This window comes from Opisthocomus hoazin, chromosome W (genome assembly GCF_030867145.1).
Source record: "Opisthocomus hoazin isolate bOpiHoa1 chromosome W, bOpiHoa1.hap1, whole genome shotgun sequence".
NCBI classification, from domain to species: domain Eukaryota; kingdom Metazoa; phylum Chordata; class Aves; order Opisthocomiformes; family Opisthocomidae; genus Opisthocomus; species Opisthocomus hoazin.
In genome coordinates, this window is record NC_134453.1 from 41,067,531 (window position 1) to 41,089,923 (window position 22,393).

The 22,393-nt window shown below is 42.2% G+C and overlaps 1 protein-coding gene across 3 annotated transcripts in view; it reads left to right on the forward strand.

Moving 5' to 3' along the window:
- LOC142365573 (zinc finger RNA-binding protein-like) overlaps positions 1–22,393 on the forward strand; it is a 60,169-nt gene that overhangs the window by 22,399 nt on the left and 15,377 nt on the right. For 2 of the 3 annotated variants that reach the window (XM_075446455.1, XM_075446457.1), the window contains exons 4-14: positions 1,315–1,459; positions 5,736–5,954; positions 7,202–7,449; positions 8,469–8,660; positions 10,617–10,917; positions 11,846–12,039; positions 14,356–14,475; positions 16,939–17,084; positions 17,479–17,641; positions 20,651–20,856; positions 21,097–21,247. In XM_075446455.1, the coding sequence (XP_075302570.1) occupies positions 1,315–1,459; positions 5,736–5,954; positions 7,202–7,449; positions 8,469–8,660; positions 10,617–10,917; positions 11,846–12,039; positions 14,356–14,475; positions 16,939–17,084; positions 17,479–17,641; positions 20,651–20,856; positions 21,097–21,247 (2,085 nt within the window). The remainder of the gene's footprint in view (positions 1–1,314; positions 1,460–5,735; positions 5,955–7,201; positions 7,450–8,468; positions 8,661–10,616; positions 10,918–11,845; positions 12,040–14,355; positions 14,476–16,938; positions 17,085–17,478; positions 17,642–20,650; positions 20,857–21,096; positions 21,248–22,393) is intronic. The other variant, XM_075446456.1, reaches the window with a different exon arrangement.

Consider the following 22,393-nt stretch of genomic DNA (forward strand, 5'->3'; position numbering starts at 1 on the left):
CATGGCGAAGACCATGGTGAGGCAGGCTGTCCTGCAGCCCATGGAGGCCCACGGTGGAGCAGATCTCCACCTGCTGCCCGTGGAGGACCCTATGCCAGAGCAGGTGGATGTGCCTGAAGGAGGCTGTGACCCTGTGGAGAGCCTGTGCTGGAACAGGCTCCTGGCAGGACCGTTGGACCCATGGAGAGAGGAGCCCACACTGGAACAGATTTGCTGGCAGGACTTGTGAGCCCATGGGGGACCCACGCTGGAGCAGCCTGTTCCTGAAGGACTGCACTCTATGGGAAGGACCCACGCTGGAGCAGTTAGTGAAGAACTGCAGCCTGTGGGAAGGACTCATGTTGAAGAAGTTCGTGGAGGACTGTCTCCCATGAGCGGGACCTCACACTGGAACAGGGAAAGTGTGAGGAGTCTTCCCCCTGAGGAGGAAGGAGTGGCAGAGAAAACATGTGATGAACTGACCACAACCCCCATTCCCCATCCCACTGTGCCAGTCGGGGAGAGGAGGTAGAGAAATCGTGATTGAAGTTGAGCCTGGGAAGAAGGGGAGGGGTGATGGGAAGGTTTTTTTAAGATTTGTTTTTATTTCTCGTTATCCTACTCTGATTTGATTGGTGATAAATTAAACTAGTTTCCCCGTGTTGAGTCTGTTTTGTCTGTGGCAGTAATTGTTGAATGATCTCTCCCTGTCCTTATCTTGACCCATGAGCCTTTTATAGTATTTTTTCTTCGTTGTCCAGTTGAGGAGGGGGAGTGATAGAGCGACTTCGGTGGGCACCTGGCATCCAGCCCGGGTCAACCCTCCACAACCAAAAAGTAAAGAAGGCTTTAAAAGTATCACTTTCATACTCTAAAAAATATAGCCAAGAAAAGTATTGTTTATGGTGGGATTTTTAAAGCCAATGAAGGGTCATGTTTATAAACTTGAGAATTCATTGTGTTTTGTGGAGATTTGTGGTGATTTTTTTCCTTTATATTTTACAGGAATGTAATCTGGTACAGTCATGAAAAACTAGTGAGAATAGTTGCTTTTTAGTAACAAAAGTAATTTGGAAGGGAAAGTGATTTAATAGCATGAGGTTAATTCCTATATTAAGTCTGAAAAAGACTATCAGGGTTGTCTTCAGGCCTGAAGAATCTATAAACATAAATTTAATTAATGCATATATTAGTATATAACAGTATCTGTAAATATTTTTTAAAATCTACTTTAGTAGAATAGAAGAAAATTCTTTGACTCTGCTAATGAATTTTTATTACTGCAGATATGTACTTAAGGAGAAATTTGCTGGTTTTTCTATTTTGAATTTTTAGGATTCCTATTCTTATGTTCGATCTACCGCCCCAGCTGTAGCTTATGACAGCAAACAATACTATCAACAACCAACAGCAACTCCTGCGGCTGTGGCTGCTGCTGCCCAGCCTCAACCTTCAGTAGCTGAATCGTACTACCAGACAGGTGGGTGGCATGATTCAAACTCCTGTTATTATACACAGTCTGTGTACGACTGCAATACCTCAAAAAATTCTCTTTGAATATTTTACATTATCCAAATTTTTTTTATCATAGAATCATTAAGGTTGGAAAAGACCTCTAAGATCATCAAGTCCAACCACCAACACAACACCACCATGCCTACTATACCATGTCCTGAAGTGCCATATCTACCCGTTTTTTTAACACCTCCAGGGATGGGGACACCACGTCCCTGGGCAGCCTGTTCCAATGCCTGACCACTCTTTCAGTAAAGACATTTTTCCTAATATCCAATCTAAACCTCCTCTGATGCAACTTGAGGCCATTCCCTCTCATCCTATCACTAGTTACTTGGGAGAAGAGACCAACACCTGCCTCACTACAGCCTCCTTTCAGGTAGTTGTAGAGAGCAATAAGGTCCCCCCCTCAGCCTCCTCTTCTCCAGACTAAACAGCCCCAGCTCCCTCAGCCACTCCTCGCAAGACTTGTTCTCTAGACCCCTCACCAGCCTCGTTGCTGTGCTTTGGACACACTCCAGCAACTCAATATCCTTCTTGTAGTGAGTGGACCAAAATCGAACATAGTACTCGAGGTGCGGCCTCACCAGTGCTGAGTACAGGGGCACGATCACCTCCCTACTCCTGCTGGCCACACTATTCCTGATACAAGCCAGGATGTCGTTGGCCTTCTTGGCCACCTGGGCACACTGCTGGCTCATGTTCAGCCAGCTGTCGACTAACAACACCCCAAGGACCTTCTCCACCAGGCAGCTCTCCAGCCACTCCTCCCCAAGCCTGTAGCATTGCATGGGGTTGTTGTGACCCAAGTGCAGGACCCAGCATTTGGCCTTGAAGCTCATACAACTGGCCTCAACCCATTGATCCAGCCTGTCCAGATCCCTCTGCAGAGCCTTCCTACCCTCAAGCAGATCGACACTCCCACCCAGCTTGGTGTCATCTGCATACTTACTGAGGGAGTACTCAGTGCCTTCATCCAGATCGTTGATAAAGATGTTAAAGAAGACCGGACTCAAAACTGAGCCCTGGGGGACACCACTCGTGACTGGCCGCCAGCTGGATTTAACTCCATTCACTACCACTGTCTGGGCTCAGTTATTCAGCCAGTTCTTTATCCAGTGAAGAGCACACCCATCCAAACCATGGGCAGCTAGTTTCTCCAGGAGGATGCTGTGGGGAACAGTGTCAAAGTCCCTACTGAAGTCCAGGTAGACAATATCCACAGCCTTTCCGTCATCCACTAGGCAGGTCACCTGGTCATAGAAGGAGATCAGGTTGGTCAAGCAGGACCTGCCTTTCATGAACCCATGCTGGCTGGGCCTGATCCCCTGCTTGTCCTTCACATGCCTAGTGAGTGCACTCAGGATGAACCACTCCATAATCTTCCCTTGCATCGAGGTCAGGCTGACACGCCTGTAGTTCCCAGGATACTCCTTCTGGCCTTCTTGTAGATGGGTGTGACATTGGGGATTCTCCAGTCATCTGGGACCTCCCGTGTCAGCCAGGACTGCTGATAGATGGTGGAGAGTGGCTTGGCCAGCTCCTCCGCCAGTTCCTTCAGCACTCTCGGGTGGATCCCATCCGGCCCCATAGACTTGTGAGTGTCCAGGTGGCATAGCAGGTTGTTAACTGCTTCCTCCTGGATTATGGGAGGTTTGTTCTGCTCTCCTTCCCTGTCTTCCAGCACTGGGGGCTGACTACCCTGGGAATAACCAGTCTGACTATTAAAGACTGAGGCAAAGAAGGCATTAAGTACCTCAGCCTTTTCCTCATCCTTGTTGACAATGTTCCCCCCCCTGCATCCAATAAGGGATGGAGACTCTCCTTGGCCCTCTTTTTGTGGTTGATGTATTTGTAAAAGCATTTTTTGTTGTCCCTTACAACAGTGGCCAGTCTGAGTTCTAGTTGGGCTTTTGCCTTTCTAATTTCCTCTCTGCACGACCTAACGAGACCCCTGTACTCCTCTTGAGTCGCCTGCCCTTTTTTCCATAGGTGGTAGACCCTCCTTTTTTTCCTGAGTCCCAGCGAGAGCTCCTTGTTCAGCCAGGCCGGTCGTCTTCCCCGCCAGTTTGTCTTGCGGCACATGGGGACAGCCTGCTCCTGTGCCTTTAAGACTTTCTCCTTGAAGAATGTCCAGCCTGCCTGGATCCCTTTGCCCTTCACTACTCTCTCCCAGGGGACCCTCTCAACCAGCATCCTGAACAGGCCAAAGCCTGCCCTCCGGAAGTCCATGGTGGTGGTTTTGCTGACTCCCCTCTTAACTTCACCTCGAACCGAGAACTCTATCATTTCATGGTCGCTAAGCCCAAGATGGCCTCCGACCACCATATCTCCCACCAGTCCTTCTCTGTTAGTAAACAGCAGGTCAAGTGAGGCACCACCCCCTGGTAGGCTCACTTACCAGCTGCATCAGGAAGTTATCTTCCACACACTCCAGGAACCTCCTAGACTGTTTCCTCTCTGCTGTGTTGTATTTCCAGCAGATGTCCGGTAAGTTAAAGTCCCCCACGAGAACAAGGGCTAGTGATTGTGAGACTTCTGCCAGCCCCTTGTAGAATGCTTCACCTACCTCTTCATCCTGATTGGGTGGTCTATAACAGACTCCCAGCAGGATGTCTGCCTTGTTGGCTTTCCCCCTCATCTTTACCCATAAGCATTTGACCTTGTTCTCACAATTGTTGAGCTCTATACAATCGAAGCAGTCCTTAACATACAGAGGCACCCCACCACCTCTCTTTCCTCGCCTATCCCTTCTGAAGAGCTTATAGCCATCCATCGCAGCACTCCAGTCATGAGAGTCATCCCACCATATTTCTGTGAAGGCAACCAAGTCATAGCTGTCCTTCTGCACAATGGCTTCCTGCTCCTCCTATTTGTTGCCCAAATATATTTATTTTAGTTTTTATATTTGTTTTTTTAATATTTTTAGTTTTGACATGTAATCCTTGTCAATGTGTAGAAAAATTTGCTGCATCTAGAACTTGAGCATTATTGTGACATTGCCATAAGTAACTATCCATGAGGTTTGGTTGTTATTAAACACACTCAAAACGTACTTCTAGGCAAACTTTTTTGCTGAAGTAGGTTCAAAAAGTCAATGGTGGGTTCAGATAATAACTTGGTTAGAAAGACTTTTTTTTTTTAATTCTTTAGTTACTTAATGTATGTAGTTCTTTAATTATTGGACTTGGGGGTACTGGTGGATGAGAAGCTCAATATGAGCCGGCAATGTGTGCTTGCAGCCCAGAAAGCCAACCGTATCCTGGGCTGCATCAAGAGAAGCATGTCCAGCAGGTCGAGGGAGGTGATTCTGCCCCTTTACTCCGCTCTCGTGAGACCCCACCTGGAGTCCTGCGTCCAGCTCTGGAGCCCCCAGCACAAGAAGGACATGGATGTGTTGGAGCGGGTCCAGAGGAGGTCCATGAAGATGATCCAAGGGCTGGAGTACCTCTCCTATGAGGACAGGCTGAGGGAGTTCGGGCTGTTCAGCCTGGAGAAGAGAAGGCTGTGGGGAGACCTTATAGCAGCCTTCCAGTACCTGAAGGGGGCCTACAGGAAGGATGGAGAGGGACTTTTCACAAGGGTGTGTAGTGATAGGACAAGGGAGAATGGCTTTAAACTAAAAGAGGGCAGATTTAGATTAGATATTAGGAAGAAATTCTTCACCATGAGGGTGATGAAACACTGGAACAGGTTGCCCAGAGAAGCTGTGGATGCCCCCTTCCTGGAAGTGGGCCAGGTTGGATGGAGCTCTGAGCAACCTGTTCTAGTGGAAGATGTCCCTGCTCATGGCAGGAGGGTTGGAACTAGATGATCTTTAAGGTCCATTCCAACCCAAACCATTCTATGATTCTATGACTACTACAAAGCATAAATTCTATTTACTTTTTTACTATAATTAGGAATAATAAGAAAGTTTAGATGTACTTTGATTTACTGTACTCTAGTAAAACCATTGAACGCCAAGGTTGTTTAAAAATATGGCAGCACAGTTAAAAATACATAAATAAATCTGGGGCTTACTAGTGTGAGCTGTGACACGATAAAACAGTTGTGTGATATGGTAGGCAATGCATAACCATTACTGGGGAAAAAAAAAAGAAGCAAAGAACAACCAAACAAAAAACACTTGTTATGTGTTTATTCCTCAGCATATCATTAAGTATCACTTAATATGGTTTGCATTTCATTCAACTAAAACATATCAATGTTTGTACACTTCTATTTTCTGTCCTTATTAGCTCCAAAATCAGGATATAGCCAAGGGGCAGCTCAGTATACCCAAGCCCAGCAAACACGACAAGTAACAGCTATAAAACCTGCAACCCCAAGTCCAGCAACAACTACGTTTTCTATATATCCAGTATCCTCTACTGTGCAGCCAGTAGCAGCTGCAGCTACTGTTGTTCCATCCTATACTCAAAGTGCAACGTACAGTACAACAGCGGTTACTTACTCTGGTAAGAAGTTTGCATATTATGTTGCTGAGATCTTTGCAGTTGTTACAGGAGAGGATTTAAATACTCAGAATTTTAGCAGTTTGTGTTCAATTACATCGTAGTTTACTGAGAAGTATCAACTAGTTAAATCATAATAATGGCAAAATATTTTGATGTATCTTTAAAAGAGGTTTGATGTTTGTATGTGCCTATTTTGTTACATGTGAGAATATATAAAGCATTGGCATTGCTACATGCACAGCGTTTTGTGACTTACTGTAAGGTTTGGAGAGTAAAGGTGAGGGATAGAAAAAGGAAACACATCCACCATTCACACAAATATAACCCAGGGAAATTGGGAGCATGCTGTCATCAAATAAATCCTGTAAGTTTGGGTTGTCTTGACCCAAAGTGAGAGGAGAATGGGTGCTAAAAAAAGACTTTCCTGTAAATGTTAGAAATCCAAAAATTAGTTAAAGATTAAAAGATATTAACTTTATGGCCAGATGGTAATCAACTGGCATATTATAGCTACCTTGAACTTTTTGTTTTGTTTTCTGTTTAAAAAGGGATTTTAAGACTTCTTTGAAACAGAGCCTGATCAGAGGATTAACATAGTTAAGCCAGTAGATGTAGAAAGTTTATGGGAAAACTGGCTCAAAGGTATGAAAGCCCAGTTTGCTTGATTTATTCAACTTTGATACTAGAAATCAAGGAGTTTGTAGACAGGGTGTGCTGCAGAGGTTTTAGCAGGCAAGGAGCTTCTCTGCACTAAAACAATTTAAATCAGTGAAATAGAATGTAATAGCACTAGCCATTCTCATTTTGTCTTTCATCTCCCCCTCCCCCCCCAATATCTGTCCTCATTTTCATTTTGGAACTTCAACAATAAACCTGATTCTGGAAGACTGCTTACTTCAAGTGGCCTTTGATAAAAAATTCTTGTGACATCATACTCGGTCTTACCAGATGTACCAGGAAATTTCACATATTCTTCAGGGATGCTTTGATATATCTAACATAACTGCGTGTCTGCAAAGATTTGTCTAAAATCAAATATGTTCCTGATAAAAGTGATATGCTATATATTTGTACTGTGAAACATCAAGAAAAATTCAGACTGCCTAACAAGATCTCAATAAATCGTTTATATCCTGCTCTGCCCTCCTCCCCCCAACTCTGTTATGAAACATGCTTGGAATTAGTGTATTATGTAATTGATACGTGATGTTAAGTGATGTAACATTTATTTTATTTTGATCTTTGAGGTACCTCTTATTCTGGCTATGAAGCTGCAGTGTATTCAGCTGCATCATCCTATTACCAGCAGCAGCAGCAGCAACAGAAACAGGCAGTGGCAGCAGCTGCTGCTGCTGCTGCAACAGCTGCTTGGACAGGGACCACCTTTACTAAAAAGGCACCATTCCAAAATAAGCAACTGAAACCAAAGCAACCTCCCAAACCACCCCAGATCCACTACTGTGATGTTTGTAAGATCAGCTGTGCTGGACCACAGGTACCTGTATTATGTAATATTCTGCTATATGCTTTAGTCATAACTTTTTCAGCTAAAAAAATGACCCCTTTAAGAATATTTGTTAATTTTTTAAAGACCTGATTCTATACTTTTACTAAAGGAATAATTAAATGAAAATGTGTGCTGTTATAGAAAGAAGTCCTATGAGAAGACAAAAAGATGCATTCCCTTAGCTTGTACAGAGAAGCTTCAACTGTGCTTTGGACTCCAGAAGTATTCTAAACTTTGAATTTGATTTGCTTTTTTAGCATAGCAAACTTCTTAGAAAATACTTTTTTCAAAACTTTGTCAATGGTAAGCCTGAAAATTTATTCTTCATTGTGTTCCAGCATCGCAGTTTAGTTTCAGAGTGGGTACAAGTGCATAAAAAGTAGATATCAGTTCATGCAGAGTGTTTGTGTGTGTGTTTGGCAAAATAGTTCTTACTCTTTAGGTAAATTTGTCATTATTTCCCACCTTGTCTGCTCTATAGATTGCCAATGTTGGTACAGTGTTGGTATAGGAACAAATAGCAACTTCTGCATTTCATTTTCAGCACAGCTTTATTTATGTGCTACCTTGTTTTGAATTTTGGTTTTTTTTAGTTCTCTGGATACATTTAATAATTGTAGTCTTGCAGTTTGTGGAAAATTCAAAATCAAGAATAATTCAATATAATGCAGGAAATTGCAACTGAGATGCAGTTTTCTGATCTTATTAAGCTTTCAATGGTAATATCTATTGACCAGTATTTGATTGAGGAAGTGAGAAGGTAGAGGAGAAAAGACCATATTGTGTTACCTAAAAGTGGAATCCTGGTGGTGAAGAAAATTTCTTCATCTTAGAAATGGCCTGTTTATGCCTTGGAGCATGTCATATGGAAGAAATGTTCAGTGTAGGAAGTATTTCTCATACAAAGCATGTGTTTTATGCTATGTTCTATATTATGTGTATTCACATGAATGATGAACGAGCAGTACAAAGACAGCTTATTGTGTGTGTATTGTTTATTTAAATAGACTTATAAAGAACACTTAGAAGGCCAGAAACACAAAAAGAAAGAAGCAGCATTAAAAGCTTCCCAGAACACCAATAACAGCAGCACTTCTGCTCGTGGAACTCAGAATCAGTTGCGCTGTGAGCTTTGTGATGTGTCTTGTACAGGAGCAGATGCTTATGCTGCCCATATCCGTGGAGCCAAGCATCAGAAAGTAAGAACTTTCTCTTGTCCTTATTATACAAGTCAGTCATATATTTTTTCCCATCACTTTTTCTCATCTTAGAGAAAATAAGCAGAAACAATATAATTTGAATAATTTTGTTTAAAGACGTTTAGTTCTGCTTTTTGTTTCAAAATTATCTTGAAGCTCACTATTAGAAGGGCCTTGTTGGAAGAAAGGGGGAAAAATATTGCTATGGCATCAATAAGAAGAGGATGTATTGAGGAAAGTATGTAAATCATAGGAAGAAGGTGTAGAGTAAGATGGGGAAAAGCATCAGTGAGGACATGCATGTGCCCCCTAACTCTTTTCAAGACTTTTCTTGACGTTCTTATTTGTCTTGTGCTTGAAACACTGTAAGCTGAGTCAGTGCCAAGGGATGAGACTATTATGCATCACTTTCTGGTATTTCTTGCAAAGAAAATAGGTACATGGGAGCAAGGAACAATGTCCCGTAGTAGACTTTATAATGAGTATGTTTGGCAGAGTTTTGGTAAGCATGCTTTCCCTACTGTCTGGGTGCAGTTAGGTGGGCATTGTGGAATAAAGACTGCAGGCTGCACTGTGAACCCCTGTGACCTGTGTTTTAAATTTGGCCATACAATAGTAAATGGAATGGCAGTGCAGAATGTGTGTTTAGATATTACAGATTTTCTTCATAACTCTGGAAAGATTAATGTCAGTAATTGATACAGTATTAATATTCAACTTTTATAGCTCTTTGTATCTCAGAACACTGTACAAAGTGGTATCAGTAACATAATTCCTATTAAAATGAATAAATCTCATAGCAAATTTAAAACAGTTTTCCCAATATTATTTTTTGTTAGTACAAGAACAAAATTTATAATTTAGGTAGACTTGCCTAGTGTTCTTTCTTTCATTAATAAGTTGAGCCACTAAATTTTTGAGTTGTGCCCAGTAATTCCATAGGTATATGGAATTATGGTATATATTATCCTTATATATTTGGATGTCAATTTCTCTTCCTCATAGACAGTTGCTAAATAATGCTAATTTAGGTTGTCATCAGTGTAAAAAAAATCTCAAAGGATGCTATTTCTTTGGTACACTGAAGAATCTTGTGCGTTCTATTGGAAAAAAGTAATTTTGAAGAGTTGCTTGAACTTAAATTTATAGTATTATGTGACATTAATATGTCTGTACTCTGATGGGGAACATGCTTGAAAAAATAAGAACAAAAAACTAAGAAGTATATGTATACAGTTCTGTGCATAGCATGATTGTGTACATGTGTTTGTATTAAAGGCACGTCTAGCAGATTTGTGTTTTTATTTGCTGCTACTTTCAAACCCAGTCTTTAGTTTTCATTTTGCATGTTTTGTTCTTACGGACTACATGCATTGCTTTTTCAGCAAAAAAAAAAAAAGCAATTTTTTTTTTTTTTTAAAGAAAACCTTTGTCTAAGAAATATCTTCAGTTTTGCAAGGTAACCTGGAAAGTCTTTCAATATAAATAGTCTTAAAATGTAGTGATTAAAAGAGACAGTGTTGTTGAATCTGAATTAAATAACTCTTATTTACAAATATTATTTGAAACCAAAATAGTTCAATGTACTACAAGTTTTGGAGGGTGAATAAAAAGCAACCAGGCAACATAACAGTCATGAGCAAAATGTTTCCTTGAGTTTTACTGGCTTGTGAGTTTACTGGCTTTCCGTTCTCATCTACACAGCTTTTGGAGTAAATGTCTGAATTTCTAATAGAAATAAGAAATCTGAGATAACTATTAACTATTTCCTTGTTACAGATGACAAGAACTTTTACATGTCCTCCCCCCCCCGATCACTTTTTGTAAAGAGGCAGTAACTTTTTAGCTATATTGATTTATTTATTTTTTTTAGTGTTTCTGTTAAAGCTATAACAAGTTCATTTTTTATAGTTATCCCAGGGAGATCATATTATGAATTTCTTTTTATTCTTACAGGTGGTAAAGTTGCACACAAAACTTGGCAAACCCATTCCTTCAACTGAACCAAATGTGGTTACCCAAGCTACTTCCTCAACATCCACATCTGCTTCCAAACCAACTGCCTCTGTTTCAAATATAGCAACTAGCAGCAGTACAGTGAACTCCTCTGTTGCATCCTCTGCAGTGAAAATTCTTACTCCCACGGCAAATGCACCACTTAACACAGCGTCCAACAACAAAACATCTTCAACTGCTGCTAACATAGCTGTAAAGAAAATATCTACACCGAAAATAAACTTTGTTGGCAAGTACAGAAGTCAGTCTTTATTTTGAAACCTAACCTATTCTATATTTTTTTTAAGATCTTAGTGCAACAAATACAAATGTATTTAGTTAACTTTATGCATGAGTAATTCTGTTGTGTTTAAGAGAATTACCCATAGGTGAAAATAAGAATGTATATAAAATTATTGCTTCACAATTTATGGTGCTTTCTGTCCTGCTGTCTCTTGGAGGCTTCTCCCACCTTCCTAAGAAGCCTCCCACCTTTGGTTTCTTATGTAGTAGTTGTTGGAGTATTGCAGTTTGTAGTCCAGATGGTCCTAATTTCACTTTAGAGCCTGGCTGTTAAGGCAACCTGCAGAGGCGTGCTTGCTTGGGCATAATTTTGGCAGATGTTAACTGGATAACTGAAATATCCTTGTAACACTGGAAATCTAACAGTGGAAACTTTTGAAATAAGCATGACAGACAGAGACAGGAAGCAGTTGTTCAACAATAAGCTATCCTGCTCTTGAAGGAAAGACCTATGCAGTTGCAATACTGAGAATATACTACCTTTGTCAGTACAAACCTTATAAGGTTTTGAAGTGCTTTTTTGGATCCATTTACAAAACATAATAATCTGATGACAAAATAAAATGATTAAAACGTATTTGCTGAGTTGTTCCCTTTCAGTTCTATCCCTTTTGAAAAAGCATGAAAATGAATGATGAAAATTGTAACTATATAAAGCAAAAGTTTTTCTTGCTAAAATAAAAAACTGTTTAAATAACATTTTGTTAAACTTGTTAAAAAAACTTTAATTGGATTTAAAAATTGTTTATGTTTTAACGCATTTTAAAAGACTGATAATGCTTTGGCCAGACCATTGATATTTGCAAATAAAGTTTTCAGTTTGCACATCATGTGTAATCATATTCTCATTTTATGAAAGTTAATGATTTAATTTTTTTGATTTGTAGGTGGTAATAAACTTCAGACAACAGGAAGTAAACTGGAAGAAATGAAATTAGCTGAAAGTGTTAAAACAACAACTGCTGCTACAGTACAAACACAGGAAGTAAAACCAGACACAGCAACTGAACCGGTGACTCCTACGACTCTTGCTGCCTTGCAAAGTGATGTCCAGCCAGTGGGCCATGACTATGTGGAGGAGGTATTGATATGAAAACGTGGATTATTTTTTAACTATTTTAGTTATTTTAGTGAAAATTTATTCAACATGAAACAATCACAGAATGGTTGAGATTGGAAGGGACCTCTGGAGGTCATCTGGGGGTCCAGTCCTGCTCAAACAGAGCCACCTAGAGCCAGTTGCCCAGAACCACGTCCAGACAGCTTTTGAATGTCTCCAAGGAGGGAGACTCCACAAGTTCCCTGGGCAACCTGTGCCAGTGCTCAGTCACCCTCATAGGTAAAAAAAAAAAAAAAAAAAAAAAAAGAAGAAAGAAAATGCATTTCCTGATGTTCAGAAGGAACCTCCTGTGTTTCACTTTGTGCCCATTGCCTCTGGTCCCGTCACTGGGCACTACTGAAAAGAGCCTGGCTCTGTCCTCTTTGCACCCACCCTTCAGGTATTTATATAGATTAATAATATGCCATCTGAGCCTTCTCATCTCTAGGCTAAACAGTCCCAGCTCTCTCAGCCTTTCCTCATAGGAGAGAGGCTCCAGCCCCTTCATCATCTTTGTGGCTCTTTATTGGGCTCTCCAGTATGTCCAACGGCAGCCTGGCTTGTATCAGGAATAGCGTGGCCAGCAGGAGTAGGGAGGTGATCGTGCCCCTGTACTCGGCACTGGTGAGGCCGCACCTCGAGTACTATGTTCGGTTCTGGGCCCCTCACTACAAGAAAGACATTGAGTTGCTGGAGTGTGTCCAGAGCAGAGCAACGAGGCTGGTGAGGGGTCTAGAGAACAAGTCTTGCGAGGAGCAGCTAAGGGAACTGGGGCTGTTTAGTCTGGAGAAGAGGAGGCTGAGGGGGGGACCTTATTGCTCTCTACAACTACCTGAAAGGAGGCTGTAGTGAGGCAGGTGTTGGTCTCCCAAGTAACTAGCGATAGGATGAGAGGGAATGGCCTCAAGTTGCATCAGGGGAGGTTTAGATTGGATATTAGGAAAAATGTCTTTACTGAAAGAGTGGTCAGGCCTTGGAATAGGCTGTCCAGGGAGGTGGTGGTGTCCCCATCCCCTGAGGTGTTTAAAAAATGTGTAGATGTGGCACTTTGGGATATGGCTTATTAGGCATAGTGGTTGTGGATTGACGGTTGGACTTGATGATCTTAGAGGTCTTTTCCAACCTTTGATTCTATGACTCTCTTGTACTGGGGAGCCCAGAACTGGACACAGGACTCCAGGTGTGGCCTCACCAGTGCTGGCTTCGAGAAGAAGGATCAGCTCCCTCGACCTGCTGGCAATACTGTGTTTAATGCAGCCCAGGATGCCACTCGCCTTCTTTGCTGCAAGGGCACATTGTTGGCTCAAGTTCAACTTGGTGTTCACCAGGACCCCCCAGGTCCTTTTCTGCCAAGCTGCTTTCCAGCTGGGTGACCACCAGCATATATTGGTGCATGGGGTTGTTCCTCCCCAGGTGCAGGACTTTGCACTTCCCCCTGTTGAACTTCATGAAGTTCCTGTCAGCCCATTTCTCCAGCCTGTTGAGATCTCTCTCTCTCTGGATGGCAGTGCAACTCGGCCACTGCTCCCAGTTTTGTGTCATCAGCAAACTTGCTGAGGGTACACTCTGCCCCATCATCCAGATCATTAATGAAGATGTTAAACAGGACCGGACCCAGTATTGACCCCTGGGGTACACTGCTAGTTACTAGCCTCCAACTAGGTTTCATTCTACTGATCACCACCCTCTGGGCCTTGCCATTCAGCCAGCTTTCAATCCACCTCACTGTATGCTTATCCAGCCCATACATCAACAGCTTGTCTATGAGGATATTATGGTGAGACTGTGTCAAAGGCCTTACTAAAGTCCAGGTAGACAATATCAACTGCTCTCCCCTCATCTACCAGGCTGGTGATTTCATCGCAGAAGTTTACCAAGTTGATCAAGCACAACTTCCCCTTGGTGAAGCCGTGCTGGCTACTGATGATGATTTTCTTGTCCTTAATGTGCAAGGAAATGGTTTTCAGGATTAGCCGCTCCATCACCTTCCCAGGGATCAAGGTGAGGCTGACTGGCCTGTAATTCCCTGGGTCCTCTTTAAAGATAAGAGTGACAAGCCATCGAACCTGCAAAGGCTTGAGCATACGTTTACATTTTTGTATTGTGCATGTTTCTTTTGAGCTCAGTGGGGCGTTCTTCATGTGAGTGGCGTGAGATAAGTGGATGAAGTCTGATGTAAATTTTTCATCATTTGCAGGTTTGTAATTATTCAACTCTGTTCAGGCTCGAGTTTAAAGCTGTGTTAATTATCTGAAAAAAAAAGAAAAAAGCCAAATGTGTTATAACTTTATTTTCCAGGTAAGAAATGATGAAGGAAAGGTGATCCGCTTTCACTGTAAACTTTGTGAATGCAGTTTTAATGATCCTAATGCCAAGGAGATGCACTTAAAAGGGAGGCGGCACAGACTTCAGTATAAGGTTAGTAGAAATGCTAATACTTCTATCTGAAAATCCACCAGATGTCAGCTGACTGATTACATGTTCTTACATTTAAAGACCAGTCAAAAGTAGGTGCTCTGAATAAACAGCATATAAAAAAAGCTATAGAAATATATTTCTTAGGGAGTATAGTCTTTAAAATAGTAATGCAAACTGTGAAACTGCATTTTGGTTTGGATGTTTTGGGTTTTTTTTAAACATTTTTAACATTGCTTTCAGGCAACGTTTGCAACATTAAAATATTGTACAACGTATGCAAGCAACAGTAGGTGCTTTATGTTGTTTACCACGAATTTCAAATACTGTAAAATAGTGGTGCTTAATGTTTTTGGCAGGTTAAACCACATAAACCCTTTGTGGAGACATTTGAGAAACAAGTGTTGCAGACTTTTTAGTCACGAGTGGAGACACACCTATGGTGTCCGTTTTTATTATTATAAGATTATATAGGAAGAATCTACTGTGGTCATAGGAGATACAGTGGGTCTGTATACAGAAGTCCATGGGACCTGATGAGATGCATCCCAGAGTCCTGAGGGAACTGGCTGACGTAGTTGCCAAGCCACTCTCCATGATATTTGAAAAGTCATGGCAGTCAGGGGAAGTTCCCAGTGACTGGAAAAAGGGAAACATTGTGCCCCTTTTCAAAAAGGGTAGAAAGGAAGACCCTGGGAACTACCAACCTGTCAGCCTCACCTCTGTGCCTGGGAAGATCAGGGAACAGATCCTCCTAGAAGATATGCTAAGGCACATGGAGGCCAGGGAGGTGATTCGAGACAGCCAGCATGGCTTCACCAAGGGCAAGTCCTGCCTCACCAACCTAGTGGCTTTCTATGATGGTGTAACAACAAGGGTGGACAAGGGAAAACCTATGGACGTCATCTGTCTGGATTTTTGTAAAGCCTTTGACACGGTCCCCCACAACATCCTTCTCTCTAAATTGGAGAGCCAAGGATTTGATGGGTGGACAGTTCGGTGGATAAGGAATTGGTTGGGTGGTCGCAGCCAAAGGGTAGTGGTCAACGGCTCAATGTCCAGATGGAGACCAGTGGCGAGTGGAGTCCCTCAGGAGTCCGTACTGGGACCGGTGCTGTTCAATATATTTATCAATGACATGGACAGCGACATCGAGTGTACCCTCAGCAAGTTTGCAGATGACACCAAGCTGAGTGGTACGGTCGAGACACCAGAAGGACGGGATGCCATCCAGAGGGACCTGGACAGGCTGGAGGGGTGGGCCTGTGTGAACCTCATGAGGTTCAACAAGGCCAAGTGCAAGGTCCTACACCTGGGTCGGGGTAATCCCCGCTATCAGTACAGGCTGGGGGATGAAAGGATCGAGAGTAGCCCTGCCGAGAGGGACTTGGGGGTACTGATAGACGAAAGGCTGGACATGAGCTGGCAATGAGAGGTGATTCTGCCCCTCTACTCTGCTCTGGTGAGACCTCACCTGGAGTCCTGCGTTCAGCTCTGGAGCCCTCAGCACAAGAAGGACATGGACCTGTTGGAGCGGGTCCAAAGGAGGGCTACAAAAATGATCCGAGGGCTGGAGCACCTCTCCTGTGAGGACAGGCTGAGAGAGCTGGGCTTGTTCAGCCTGGAGAAGAGAAGGCTGTGGGGAGACCTGATTGCAGCCTTTCAGTACTTAAGGGGAGTCTATAGGAAAGATGGGGACAATCTTTTTAGTAGAGACAACAGTGACAGGACGAGGGGTCATGGTTTTAAACTAAAACAGGGTAGGTTTAGGCTGGATATAAGGAAGAAATTCTTTACAATGAGGGTGGTGAAACACTGGAACAGGTTGCCCAGAGAGGTAGTGGAGGCCCCATCCCTGGAAACATTCAAGACCAGGTTGGACAGGGCTCTGAGCAACCTGATCTAGTTAGCGGTGTCCCTGCTCGCTGCGGGGGGGTTGGACTAGATGACCTCTAGGGGTCCCTTACAACCCAAAACTTTCTATGATTCTATGATTCTATAATCGTGAAAGGGATGAAAGAAGAGAAAAAATGGCCAGAAAAATGTATTCAGTAACTCATGATTGTGCCCCTGTATGAGGGATCCTTCAGGAACAGGGCATCAGGAAGCATACTGTAGTTAAGATGAAATTGTTTTTTTCAGGCTATAGAGTAGTCATCCTGCTACAAAATGAACAGCAAATTACTTAGTATTTCATGTAACATTTTAATTTTTAAATGATTTGTTCTCATATAGTGGAAGAGGGAATTCATGCTATTTGTAATACATTGTTATTTCTTTCATTTAAAATACTAGACACATATTTTTCTTCTTCAACTATTCATTCAGTGCAGTCCTAAAACTGCATTTTACTCCCCTTGATTGTATCATAGACCAGTAGTGTGTGTTAAACGTGTCAGAAGAACTCCATAACCTTGAGATGACAAGAGGCAAACCAACGTTTCATTAATTATTTTTCTGAACTAGAAAAAAGTAAACCCAGACTTGCAAGTAGAAGTAAAGCCCAGTATTCGAGCAAGAAAAATTCAAGAAGAAAAGATGAGGAAACAGATGCAGAAAGAAGAATACTGGAGAAGGCGGGAAGAGGAAGAACGCTGGAGGATGGAAATGAGGTAATGCATTCTATTTTATCAATGAATGAGACAAAGCTGCAGTCATATTACCTAAAATTAACTCTACTCCTGTAGTTACTTATTTTGAATACTTGTTTTGGGAACTCTGTACTGTCTTGTTTTAAATTAAATTGTCATTATCCCTCTGGGTTTTTTATTTGTTTTTGTTTGTTAGTGTTCAGTCCCTCTGAGGAATGTAGACTTACTAGAATTACTTGCTATGAATTCAGGCCCACTTTCAAAATAACCATTCATTTTAATTACCCTCTGGAGTTCACTGGTATTTGCTCATGACTACTAAAAATGAGTTAGTGAGGACATCTAATAATTTATTTAGAATAATTCAAAGTATTAACTACTATGTAAAGAGAACACTTTGATTGATGCACTTCAGGCGATATGAAGAGGACATGTACTGGAGGAGAATGGAGGAAGAGCAGCATCACTGGGATGACCGTCGCAGAATACCAGATGGAGGATATCCTCATGGCCCTCCGGGACCTCTAGGCCTGCTGGGAGTTAGACCAGGAATGCCTCCTCAGCCCCAAGGACCAGCTGTGAGTTTCTTAACTTGCAGGGGGGAAAGAAATCATACTTGCCAGGAGGCACAGTTAAGAACTATAGATTATTCGGTGCTACTTCAGTTGTATCCAGTGTTTCTTAATAAAGGATTTGGAAAAGTGAAGAAAAAATTATATACTAATGAAACTGTGTAGATGGACCTGTCTTCCAAACTAAGTCCACTTATATGACAAAAGGATGCCTTGAAGACAAATATTGTTTCTTCTGTAATACAAGTCACTCTGGATTTGTGTACTACTTTTTATTTAATTGCATTATACTTTATTTGTCTGTTGTGGACAAATGTGTGGATAAAAAGTGGTTGGATCATCAGCCCCAGAGGATAATGTTTAGTGGTGGGTCGTACTCTACCTGGAGGTCAGTAACAAGTGCTGTACCATATGGATTTATCCTGGGATTATTATCATTAGCACCTTATCAATGATCTGAAAGGTGATAGAGCGAGTGCACACTCATCAGGTTCGCAGCTGACAAAACTGAATGAGTTCAGGGTGGGGAGAACAGTTGATATCTCTGAGGGCAGGGCTGCTATCCAGCAGGACCTAGGCAAACTGGAGGAATGGACCAACAGGAACTTTATAGAATTCTCTAAGGATAAATGCCTAATGCTGCATTTGGAAAGGTATAAACCCTTGCACTGAGGGGCTGGGGAGTGACAGGCTGAGTTAGCGGCCCTGCTGAAAGGGACCTGGGGTTCTTGGCAGATAGCAAGCTGAACATTACCTTGATGCCAGGGAAGATTATGGAGCGATTCATCCTGAGTGCACTCACTAGGCATGTGAAGGACAAGCAGGGGATCAGGCCCAGCCAGCATGGGTTCATGAAAGGCAGGTCCTGCTTGACCAACCTGATCTCCTTCTATGACCAGGTGACCTGCCTAGTAGATGAGGGAAAGGCTGTGGATATTCTCTACCTGGAGTTTAGTAAGGCCTTTGACACTGTTCCCCACAGCATCCTCCTGGAGAAACTAGCTGCCCATGGTTTGGATGGGTGTACTCTTCACTGGATAAAGAACTGGCTGAATAACTGAGCCCAGACAGTGGTAGTGAATGGAGTTAAATCCAGCTGGCGGCCAGTCACGAGTGGTGTCCCCCAGGGCTCAGTTTTGAGTCCGGTCTTGTTTAACATCTTTATCAATGATCTGGATGAGGGGACTGAGTACTCCCTCAGTAAGTATGCAGATGACACCAAGTTGGGTGGGAGTGTCGATCTGCTTGAGGGTAGGAAGGCCCTACAGAGGGATCTGGACAGGCTGGATCAATGGGCTGAGGCCAACTGTATGAGCTTCAACAAGGCCAAATGCTGGGTCCTGCACTTGGGTCACAACAACCCCATACAATGCTACAGGCTTGGGGAGGAGTGGCTGGAGAGCTGCCTGGCGGAGAAGGTCCTTGGGGTGTTGGTCGACAGCTGGCTGAACATGAGCCAGCAGTGTGCCCAGGTGGCCAAGAAGGCCAACGACATCCTGGCTTGTATCAGGAATAGTGTGGCCAGCAGGAGTAGGGAGGTGATCATGCCCCTGTACTCGGCACTGGTGAGGCTGCACCTTGAATACTGTGTTGGGTTTTGGGCCCCTCACTACAAGAAAGACATTGAGTTGCTGGAGTGTGTCCAGAGAAGGGCAATGAGGCTGGTGTCTAGAGAACAAGTCTTGCAAGGAGTGGCTGAGGGAGCTGGGGCTGTTTAGTCTGGAGAACAGGAGGCTGAGGGGGGGACCTTATTGCTCTCTACAACTACCTGAAAGGAGGCTGTAGTGAGGCAGGTGTTGGTCTCTTCTCCCAAGTAACTAGTGATAGGATGAGAGGGAATGGCCTCAAGTTGCATCAGAGGAGGTTTAGATTGGGTATTAGGAAAAATGTCTTTACTGAAAGAGTGGTCAGGCATTGGAACAGGCTGCCCAGGGAAGTGGTGTCCCCATCCCTGGAGGTGTTTAAAAAACATGTGGGTATGGCACTTCAGGACATGGTATAGTAGGCATGGTGGTGTTGGGTTGATGGTTGGACTTGATGATCTTAGAGGTCTTTTCAAACCTTAATGATTCTGTGATTCTATTCTATGATTCTATGAGCCAACTGTGTGCCCTGGCAGCAAGGAAGGCCAACAGCATCCTAGGTGGTATTAACAGGAGCATAATCAGTAGATAAAGGGAAGTGATCAGCTTTCATTAGACCCAAACTGAAATACTGCATTCAGTTTTGTGCTTTTCAGTGCAATACAAGAAAGATTCTGATAAACCATAGCAGGTTCAGTGTGGGGCGATCGGGATGGTTGGGGTCTGGAGCGCATGCCCTGTGAGGTGAGACTTGAGGGATCTGGGCTTGTTTAGCCTGGAAAAGAGATAGCTTCAGTGGGACATAATAGCCTTCTAATATCTGTGCATTATAAAGACAATGGATCCAGTCTGTTTACAGTCGTGAGTGGGTGAGATACAACCAGCTTAAGCTGAGACAAAAGAGATTCAGACTGAATACAGGAATTTTTTTTTTTCTTCACACAGACGTTGTGCAGCTTCCATCTTTGGCAGTTTTCAAGAACCGACTGGATAAAGCCCTGAGCAACATGATATGGTCTTATAGCTGACCATGGTTTGCACAGGAGGTTGGACTAGAGGACCTCCTGAGGTCCCTTCCTATTTGAATTCTTCTGTGCTTCTATGAAAGCAATCATGGATACTTTATTTTGCAGCAGTATGCAAGTATTTTCCAGTTAACAGAAAGACAGTAGATATTTATGTTGGGGAGGTACTTTTGATCCTGGGATTTCATAATTTCTTTATTTTTGATACATTTCTTTTTTTTTCAGACATGATTGATTGTGACCAGCGTAAGTTGTTAAGGACACTTCAATTCATGTTTTGTTACATTTCAGTGATTTGAGGTTTGAATATTCTGTTGTTTAGCCACATGTTTGGTTTTTGGTCACATATCATCTCTAAACTTGGAAGTGTACACAAATTTCAGAAATGTGCTTTTTCATCTGTTTAGCCTCTACGCCGCCCTGACTCCTCTGATGACCGCTATGTGATGACCAAACATGCAGCTATATATCCAACAGAGGAGGAACTTCAAGCAGTCCAAAAAATTGTTTCTATTACTGAGCGTGCTTTGAAACTTGTTTCTGACAATATGACTGACCATGAAAAAAGCAAGAGCAAAGAGGGAGATGACAGAAAAGATGGTGGTAAAGACAGGTATTTTTGTTCCTTATTTTTTAAGAATTTTGTCACTTGTTTCTGAAGTCATTTTGTTTTTCCTTACAGTGCTATCAGTGCTTCCAGGGATTCTGTTCTCTTTGGGTTTTGATACAGCATATGTCACTATGACCTCAAGAATATATGGAATACTCCTATTTTATTTCACTTTTCTATCTTCAGGATAAGTTTTATGGTTTTTATATTATTTTAAATGCAACTTTTGACTATAATTCACAGAGCTTTGAAAGGAGTTTTACGGGTAGGCGTTTTGGCTAAAGGTTTGCTACTCCGTGGAGACCGAAACGTCAATCTTGTTTTGTTATGTGCTGAGAAGCCTTCAAAGATGTTACTCAGTTGTATTGCTGAAAGTCTTCCCAAACAACTTGCAGTAAGTAGAATGTATATTTTTGGATTTGAGTTTTTGTAAAGATACTGTAAAAACCTGTCCTCAAGTCAAATGTCTGCGGAGCTAACTGTGCTGCATTTCATAGCTCAGGTTCAGTTTCTTTTCATTTTCGAAGTGTTTCTGTCTGAATTCAGGGACTATGCTGCGTGTTTTGCTTTCTGTATATTGTGTCCATACAAGTGTCTAGGTGTTTATGCATCATTTAATAGATTTTATTTAACTGGGAAATAGAAATGAGCAGAAGAAAGACTATTATCCAGTTACCAGCAGCGATAGAGGTAATTTGTGCAATGTTACAGGAAGCTTGCACTGCCTTAAGATCAAAGTTCTCCATTAATGCCAGTCTGTTTGTACTTATGTCTTGTTTCCAATTCGTAAGTGTCAGCGCTTTGTAGTCCCCACAATTACTTAACTGTCTTGTGTGTTTGTTTTTTTTTAATTTGGCACTTTAAAAAAAAAATGCATGCAGTCTTAGACCATTCAGCAGAATTCATATAAACCATTTGCTATATTTCTACAAGAAATAAAAGTACAGAATAAAGTCTTTAGCTCCAGTGCTCTCTACTGAACAAAGCCTGTCTGCCATCATTATAGAATGCTTGTCACAGCATTAGTATTTCAGTGCAGTCTGGTAAAATGCTCAGCAGAATCAGTGGCATGGTAGAAACATTAGCAGGATCAGATTAATTAGAAAATAATCTTGGGTTTGCTCTTGTTTGAAATAACAGAAGAAAATTTAGAAGCTGCATATCTTGGTCCGGCTTTGTGGAGAAGTCACTTGTCCCTCTAGTTTGTGGAAGAAGGTGATAGAGGTGCCTACAGCTTCCTTTTGGGGATATTTAGAATTATTAAATCTAGTTGCAAGAAGCAATTCTGAATAACCACCTTGTTACTCTTCCTTCCCCCCCCCCCCAGTTTTATCTTGTCCTTTGCTCTCATCAGAGGATGTTGTGACAGCAAGTATAGAATGTGCCTAGTGGTACCCATCCTGTAACTGCTAGCTTGAAGAACCACTGCATATTTGTGCTTTTTAAAGGCTCCTATGTTCCAATGAGAAACATATCCAACTGGCATTTTAAGTGGCACCAAGGCTTTTCTTTATCTCAAACTCTGTCAAAATTCTTGTTA